We start from the raw sequence: 9,405 nt of genomic DNA on the forward strand, positions 1-9,405 counted from the left end.
GAACTAAAAAATAATTTATTCTCAAAGTGGGCAGTAGACAAAATAAGTTTGGGAACCCCTGAATTACAGATTCGCATTCGATAATCCAGCTTATCCAGCACATCACTAGTGTCCGAACACAGGCTTGCGATCGAGTCAAGCCAATACTCACTCGATCATTCACTCCACCTGCGGGCTCATAAATCTACATTTTTAAGGTTGGACCCGGAATGCGTGGGCAGGTCGTCCTTGAGAAGCAGAGTACCGATAGGCGCCACGGCTTCGTCCCGCTCCTTTAGTTTCCTCATTTCATGCCTTAGTTTTTCTATCACAGCGTAATTAGGCTCGTTGTGACGAGCTTTGTCCTGCAAGAGAGTGATCTCTTGCTCCTCCAGTTTTCTCTCTTTACAGCTCTTCATGGAGCGTGAGCCGTACAGACGGAGGAGCGAGCCCCACGAGCGGACGTGGGGGTGCAGCAACTGCAAGTGAAGATAGTTTTAAACTTTAGAAGCCTCACTGGATCCAATACCGAATGAAGGTCCTGTTCTGACGATCCCGGATCTGTAGTAGGGCAAAGCCACTGTCATATAATGCATGCTGTCTATACCAGCAGTATCGTCTGCGACACCTCACCTGCAGTATCATCTGTGACGCCCGCTGTTTGGCTGACTTCTTATTCTTGCACACGACGGTGGCCGAGTGTTTGCCTACGCTCATCGTCATCTCTATTTTCTGGAGTTCCAGCTTCTTCATCTATAACAAATGTTGATCTATGATACAAAATAAAGCCAAAAACGGAGTAAAAAAAAGGAGTAAAAAGGAGTAGTAAACTACAAGTCACTGCTGGGAATTCCCAACATCATTATATCAGCCTCTCCCTCTCCTCTCCCCTTGAGGGGGGGGGGGGGGGTTGCCAGTAGTTACCACGGTTAGCAGGCGAATTTGCAACCGTAGATAGACTTTGGAGATGTTTTAAGTGGGACGCTGCTGTCCATCCCTCGGCCTCCCTTGTTCGCCTCTTACGACACCCAAAGAAATGGAAGGGGGTGACCAATATGTCAATGCCAGGACCACACGACCATTTTCCATACGTGAATTCGACAGGAATTTCCATATACTGACTTTATTGTCCTTTGTTGCCTCGACTCTTCGACATCCTGGAGGTGAAAAATAATGATTCCACAATGGGTCTGTCCGCACATGGAGGATATTTTTTTATTTATTTATTCATTAAAAATAATTATAATATTATAACAGCAAAAGCCAAATCAATGTTATAAATCTAGTGTGCTAACATACAAAGTTACAATAAATGTATTTAACCCGACTCTAGATATTTGTGAGCCGCTTCTAATATATTTGGCAGGCTACTACTAAATATATAAAAATATATAAATAAAAATACTAAAAATATGAACTTACCTCGCTGTGTATATGTCGCTCCCCAGCGCCAAAGTTCCTCTGCAGACACGTGAGCAGTATAGCGTGGGGGGAGGGCTCGCATGTCGCCATACAGAACTCTGGAATCCGGGGGTCCTCGATGCCCACGTCATCAAAAAACTATACACAGAATAGGGCAAATTTATACATCAAGTCCACTCCATCTACCTATTTTATCTTCAGGCCTTAGAAAACCAAAAGACATCCCAACTGTGTTTAGAAATTTATCACATGTGGAATATTCGTGAAATTCTCGTGTAGTTGTGTCGACAGTACGAGTGAGGTGACTGTGTCGACAATACAAGTAAGGTAGCTGTGTCGACAGCGCAAGCAAAGTGGCTGTGTCGACAGCGCGGGTGAGGAGACTGTGTCGACGGCGCGAGTGAAGTGGGTGTGTTGACAGTGTGAGTCAGGTCGCCGTGTCGATGGTGTATTTAATTTTAATGGCTATTAAGAGAATGGTAATCCCGCCTGCGCTATCAATATACGCTAACTAGGCACCAATGAAAGACGATAGATGAGGACGAAGCGAATTTATTGGTCTATCGTGATGTCACCAATCATTCATCACGATAATTTTCAGGAGAAACCGCATGTAGGTCGATCTGTTAAGGCGCATTACTACCAGGAGGCTGATAGACCTTATTACTAACAATCCCTTTCACCCGTCGATGGATGGATGTGTCAATAGTATGAAATTGATGGCAGTGTTGACAATGCGAATGCAGGGGAAAGGTATTATTAGTATGTAATATGGTCTAATACTAATAATTTACCTTTACGTGGTTCACCCAGGAACCATCGTGGTTAATTCTCGTCGAATTCATCATGATAGATCTGCTTTCATTCTCAATTATCATCTCTCACTGGTGCCACGCCAGCCTATATTGATAGCGCAGGCGGGATTACCATTTCATTACATCCATTAAAAAATAAATACACTATCGACACGATGACCTCGCTCGCACTGTCAACACAGCCACCAGTGAGAGGACGCAGTGTCGACAGTGCGAGTGAAATAACCGTGTGAATAGTAGGGGTGCAGTGACAGTGTCAACACTGTGAATGAGGTAGCAGCGTCGACAGTATATGCGTACCGAGAAGTCCCGGTTGTCGGCGGTGGCGGACGGCGGCTCTACGTCGCGCATCTCCGGGATGAGAATCTCGATGGAGGCGCGCGCGGCGGCCGACTTGGCCTGCCGCTTGCTGGAGCCCTGCCCCACGCCGTACTGTATGCCGCCGATGTACACAGTCGCCTGGTACGGCTGCAACGCGTTTTCTGTCACCACCACACGTTCACCAGTTACAGTCACAGCGTTTCATTGCTCAAAGACAGATAATTTCAGTACGAATGTTGCCAAACCTAGTTGTTTAAACTCGTAGACAGGTTGCTTTTGCAGCGCGCGTCGCACGTACTCGTGAAACTCCGACAGGTAGTTACGTCCGTTCATATTCATGATCCAATTACGTTTCGGCTTGCCTACGAATAAAACAATACTAGAATTTTATTATTGTTTAATTGTGTTAAACAGAGAGTAATACAGAATATAATGAATTACACTACGCTTTGATAGTAGCTATGGCCGTGTGGTCCTGGCATAGAATAGGGCATCCCTTCCTATCCCGTGGTTGTCGTAAGAGCCGACTAAGGAAGGGCGAGGGATGGGCAGCAGCGTCCCTCTTAAAACATCTCTAAAGCCTGACTGCGTTCACCAAACTGCCTGCCAAGCGTGGCAACTACTGGCAAAATCTCCAAGGGGGAAGCTTATGTTCAACAGTGGACAATTAACGGCTGATATGATGATGATGATGATGATGAAAGACAATATCTTACCTCCACTGTCCCTCCTACTAGCGACAGATGCAGGAATAGTGATGATCTTGGTCCCCTCAGGCAGAGTGGGATACTGTAACGCCTTACGAGCTTTCGTGTACTTGTGACGATCTGCCCAACTTCTATCGAACACACAAACACTGACATTGTAAAAACTACAATTAATGACAATTTATGACTGACAGTACTAAAATTTTGTGATCCCTTCTTACTGATTTCATCCATACACAAATTTAATAGTGAAAAAGATGAGCATGCAAAAAAACAACAATTACTTGAAATGCATAACGTTGACAGTTTTAAACTTGAACAGTGTCTTGCAGTAGTCGTTGAGCTGCTCGGGCGTGATGTGCTGCATCTTCCAGCTGCTGCCGACGGTCTCGACCCGCGGCGGCGGCATAACCACGCCGCCTGGCAGCACCACTGGCCGCCGGCTAACAGCCGGGCAGCCTGCCGCCTGCGTCTCGCAGCCAGCTTGTTCGTTCGATTTATTCGGATTTTGTTGCTCGTTCGTTCGGTCGTTAGTAGCTTGTACGTTTGCTTCAGTCTCATCATGGGGTTGAACCGATTCTTTGTTAGTACAATTTTCATTTCTTTCTTTAACTTCATCATCAATTACCTCTTGCTTGTTGAGATTACATTCAGGTTGATTTGTTTGGTCTATTCCATTTGCGCTTTGATGACAATATGGGCATTCACTTTCTTGTGGTTCGTTTTTTAAACCATCATTTTTAACAACAGATTTAGTTTCATCATTACTTTGTTTATTAACCGATATTTGATTTCTAATCTGTTCATCAATTTGTCTATCGATTTCCATCTGTTTATCTTCTTCTATTAATGCTCTTTTATATGCGAAACAGGGTATTGAAGTAATTGGAATGTCATGTCTCTAAAAGAATATTATATTAAATAAGATTTTTTTTTTTATAGAACTTAGAATGGCAAACAACAGGCCCACCTGATGGAAAGTGGTAACCGTCGCCTATAGACATGAGCAGTACCATGGACATAACAGAGTATACTGTTTCGCCCATGATACCCCCCATGCGTTGCCATTCCTGAGGACTCAGGTGTTATTCCTCTGTACCCAGTAAATTCACGCCACAATTATATACACAACCATCTTGAATAATTGTTATTCATCAGTTACAACAACAACAATAGTAGTAACAACAAATTGAGACATATATATTAATACAACATATTATACCAGAGGGAGACTTTGTACAAAAGTCGATTGCTTTGGTACCTCTGTTCCATTCGTGTTTCAACCGTAAAGCAGTTGTGTTTGCATGGCTGTGTTTCGGTTTGAAGGGTGAGATATGGCGTGAATTTATAGGGTACGGAGGAATAAGAGTCTCAGGAATGACAACGCATGGGGGGTATCATGGGCGAAACAGTATACTCTGTTATGACCATGGTACTGCTCATGTCTATAGGCGACGGTTACCACTTTCCATCAGGTGGGCCGTCAGCTTGTTTGCCATTCTAAGTTATATAAAATATATATATATGCATAAATACAACACAAGTATTACAAGTGATATTTTACATTCTAAACTTGAACATGTCACATGCTCTTTAAAATAAAAACCTGTGATCATGGAACACACACTTTAAACTTAATATAAGAATATGAGAACTTGCCAAAACTTGGTTACATACACGCAGTAAGAAGTGAAACAATTAGTAACTTTGTGAGTAAAGGAAAAGCCACAAAAGTTACCCTAGAGTTCCCTTTTCCGAGGCTGTAGGGCTTGGAGAGTGTGCAGACCCTGGTGGTGCGGTGCATGTAGATCGGCATCCCGCTGTAGTGGCGCACCATCATCCAGTCCAGTGGCAACACCTCGAACTGGTTCACGCCTTTGTCTGAAATTAGTACGTTCCGCACTGACACTAGACATATTACGGAAATGAATCTGCCACCATCGTGAGCAGACGTAGGAAGCAGCGAGAGCGGCGATAGTACGACGTGAGATATTGAAATGTTACGCCTCTGTTAGCGGTACCTTCAAGGACTATTTTCTGCCTCGTGATGTACGTCTTTTCCTTAGGTTTGGGCGGTACCCTGAAGTTCTCTGGCAGGTTTTCTTCTAGCATCTTCTCAATCTCCTCATCTGGCAGTCCCCCCAATTTGCCTATGAGTAAAAAAGACAATATAGTTTGATCATTGAATAAACATATTTAAATTTTACAACATATGTAATCAATTTGATGGAAAAAAAAAAGTTATGTACTTTTTTGTTGAATGAATGAATGAAAAAAAAAAGTACATAATATTGTGCCAAGTTGTAACAAACTTAAAGTATCAACTAAAAACTCTTCGAGTCTATGATCAATAACTATCTTGTATATAAGCTTTCATAACAGAAATATTAAAATAATATAATTCTATACCATCAGAATTGTCGGAGTCCTCATTGTTGCTATCCTCATCACTTGACTTGAGCTCGTCCAGCACCTTGAACTCCTTCAGCCTTTCCAACTCTTCAGGATTAACATAATCCCTGTATTTATCAGTGGCCACTGCAGGTTCTGCATCAGTTGTCTCTGTCACATTTTTAGACAAGTCTGTTTCTATTTCACTGTCTGGTTCAATTTTAATTTTTTGTTTCTTAACTGGTGGACTTTCCATATATTTTTCTTCACTCATCTTGTCCTACCTACCTAAAAATATATAATCTTTCGGTCTTACTAGATAGCATGATCAAACAACTTCTAAATTTTAAACATACACAAGAACAATATATGGTCAATGGGCAGCATTGCTAATTTTAAAAACTACTCATATCCCATCAAATGACTAAGAATTGAGAAAAAGAAATTGAGTGTGACTGTCATTTTGATGTCCTATTCTAGTATGACATATATGTTTCTATATAACCCATAAAAAGATGTAAATTTCTAAACATATAATTTACAAAAACATATATAAATTTTATAATAACCATTACTGTTATTCCAGTTATGAATATTTTTTAGAGAATTACAATATTTCCATACAGAGAACCAATACCTTGATGTCTAAACAAATTCACTTTTTAGTACAAAACACCAATTCTATTATAAATATGTATTTAACCACTATTAATATATAAAATATAAAATATAAGGATGGTATTAGAGATACAAGTGATTACTTAAGAGCTCAGACATATAATGCTTATATATTATATATACAGGATAATATATAGACCATGTTATATACAAGAAAGTTCAATTATGTAGTGCGAGGACTGTCATTTTCGGATGAGACGTTTTATTGGATTTTATTATTTATAAACCAGATTTTTTACTTATATTTTTATATAAGTAATTATTGTAATAAATCCATACTAATATGGAATAGAACTAAAAAAAGATTGAATTAAATACAGTAGAATAACTATACCATCTGGGGCCTGTGGCAAATTCATCGGATAGAACTTTCCCATTATAAAAATTAAAAAAGAAACAATAGATTTTTAATAAATAGAATAGCAAAGTCGATATTCTTCATCTTTATTTGTATAATTTGTATATATTTTCGACTTTCATTTACAATTCAATATTTTATACTAATTTCTATAATAAATTCTTCTGTGTTCACAACCTCTAAGACCTGGAGCCCCTCAGACCAGGACACATGACATTTTGTCCACTCTATAGCTCTATTATGTCACTGCATAAATATTATTATAACATATAAGTCCAAATATGACAAAGTAAATAACAAAACTGCCCCAGCGACTGTTGATACCAGATGATTATACCCTCACACCAGTAGAAGTAGTACAAATATACATGTAATAGTAATAAAACAAGAACAACTGAAGAGTGTGTTTAATATACTTTATATTTTATATCACAGTAGTTATAACTAGAATAAAGTTCGCTATATTTTTAATCAAGTTAATAAATGGAAAGTGTCTTAAAACTTGAATAGTTCTCAAATCTAAACCTATATCGAAATGCGTTGAAAGATAGTCCACAAATAGCGATGGTACTAAAATTCCAACGTGCAACAACAATTGGATTTTATCCATCACTCGCTGTAGACTCTCAGTACATTCCGCCGTATTGCTGATCAGTAATGTACACCCACGAGGATTATTGCGGTAGTGCAATAGACTATACCTCGTGCAATTGAATTACAGAAGCAAATCTCTTGCACAACTGCTGTAAAACAACCGTAGAGAAGTTATTGCTGAAGTGTTGAAGATACTGCAAATTTGATATCTGCGAAAATAACTCGTAATTTTTACTTGAGAAAGTCTAAATTTCTCTAAGTTAAATCGTTATGTTAAAATAAATTATAAATTAATACAAATTTATATTACGAGAAATTTTGTACGAATTTACTTACACGTCTTATAGCATTCTGTAAATTAGGATTTCAGACATGATTCCCGATTTATTTAAAAAATGTAATAAAAAAAAGATTACCTATTTTTGTGAAAATAATTATTTATAGCAGATATAATAAAAAAAAATGCATTGTGGACATAGGCAAAAATAAAATGACGTTTTTAATTATTAATTAAATATGTTTTAAGGCTCTGGATACAAGTCCCAAAAATATAACCTAAAAAAAAAAATACCTATCACAATTGCCAGATACAAATTTAGGATTTTTACCAGTTACAAAGTTGAATCGTTGTTTTCATTACGTTTAGCCACAAAGTCACTAACATAAAACGATAGGACAAGCCATTCCTTTTGTTTTTACTTTTAGCTTATCTTACCCTCTCCATCTATTATCCCTGTTAAATTTCATATTTAATACTATCTCTACAATTATTTACATATTGTGTACATTTATTTATATTTCCAAATGTATTCGGAAGCATTAATAGAGAATAATAGTAATATGTCTACTGTTGAATAAACTGTACTGTTGATCAAACAATAATTCCATTCGTATTTTGTCTCATAATTAACTACATTTATAAACCTTTATACGGTTTAGACGCACCAACAATGTCCAAAAAAAATTACCCAGACTTTTTCCAAGTCATCTTACTTTTCTTTAAAAATTTGTCCATGAATTTAATTTCACCCAAACTTGCAAAAAAATAGCTAATCTACCAATGCTGCTACCTATATTTATAGTATACCAATAGTAGTATACCTACTACTTTATAATCAAAGTTACAAATCCACATATCCTACACTAACATTAACGATGTGACAAACTTTCACAGATTCCGTAACTCAAATTTCTATAAATGCAACAATGTTACATTATCCAATTTTTTTTTTTTTTTTTTACTTTTTATACGCAACTCTTTAAATATATTTTATTTCTCACTATATTCTACTAATTTTACAACCAGAGTAACACAGATAGCCCATAATCTATAACTTTATTGTCTGGTGTCATAAAATTACAGAAATATGAAGAATGAGCGAGCATCTTAAATGCGAATTATAGATTTCTCTTACAGTATCCCTACCAAAGACATACAAACAAACATCGTTCATTACAACGTTGCCAGATTGGATATTTTGTACACAATGGTAGGAGAAAAAAATTCTGATACAAAATTTAGGAAGAATAAATTTCTTATAGAAATATTTACAGAAAAGTGAATTGGACTTGGAATAATTTGGGCAATTTTTTAAAGACAGTACAGTATAGACAGTATTTATACTGTCATCGTGAACGATGATGACAATATAAATACAATAAAATATACCAATAAAAGTAGCAAAACAGACGGTATAGAAGTTAAGTGAGGAGGACGGCCAAGTTTACGGTTTACTTTTTTTAAACGCTCTTTATGATTTGAAGAAAAATATTGACATTTGACATATTGACAAAACTAAAACATTGCATCTAGTAACCCATGCTCACTAATCTATGGAATGATCACCATTGACAGATTGGGTGATTTTTTTTTCCCAATTTATAGTAAAAAAATATCTAGACTCAAAATTTTTGATAATGTATTTCTTGGAGAAAAGTTAAATAGGTGTAAAGAAATTTAAATTATTTTGTTGGACAGTTTTGGCAATTGTAAAGAATTATTACTTTTTTTCATCCTTCACTTACCAGTAGGCAGAATTTTTATCGACAAGTTACATTATTGTTGTTGCTATTCAAATTTCATTGCAATTTTAAATGCAAATAATAGAAACAAAATCACAAAACTCTAAGTTTATGTCCT

The 9,405-nt window shown here is 37.3% G+C and overlaps 1 protein-coding gene across 7 annotated transcripts; it reads right to left on the reverse strand.

Moving 5' to 3' along the window:
• Window positions 1–7,809, reverse strand: LOC113516336 (microprocessor complex subunit DGCR8-like). 7 transcript variants are annotated; one of them, XM_026900753.3, is made up of 12 exons: window positions 7,602–7,773; window positions 7,373–7,474; window positions 5,654–5,923; window positions 5,266–5,394; window positions 4,983–5,125; window positions 3,529–4,145; window positions 3,254–3,375; window positions 2,783–2,899; window positions 2,517–2,698; window positions 1,402–1,539; window positions 613–732; window positions 1–458 (listed from the first exon to the last, which is right to left on the reverse strand). In XM_026900753.3, the coding sequence occupies exons 3-12, from the start codon at window positions 5,907–5,909 to the stop codon at window positions 177–179; spliced, it is 2,106 nt and encodes a 701-aa protein (XP_026756554.2). In that variant the 5' UTR covers window positions 5,910–5,923; window positions 7,373–7,474; window positions 7,602–7,773; the 3' UTR covers window positions 1–176. The 7 variants fall into 7 exon arrangements, with proteins under 7 accessions (XP_026756554.2, XP_031764364.2, XP_026756553.2 ...); XM_031908504.2 differs by having other exon boundaries at window positions 5,654–7,474; window positions 7,682–7,809; XM_026900752.3 differs by lacking the exon at window positions 7,373–7,474 and having other exon boundaries at window positions 7,682–7,784.
• Window positions 7,810–9,405: the final 1,596 nt, after the last annotated feature.

This window comes from Galleria mellonella, unplaced genomic scaffold (assembly GCF_026898425.1).
Source record: "Galleria mellonella isolate WM207_F2 unplaced genomic scaffold, CSIRO_AGI_GalMel_v1 utg312, whole genome shotgun sequence".
In the NCBI taxonomy this organism is placed as follows: Eukaryota; Metazoa; Arthropoda; class Insecta; order Lepidoptera; family Pyralidae; genus Galleria; species Galleria mellonella.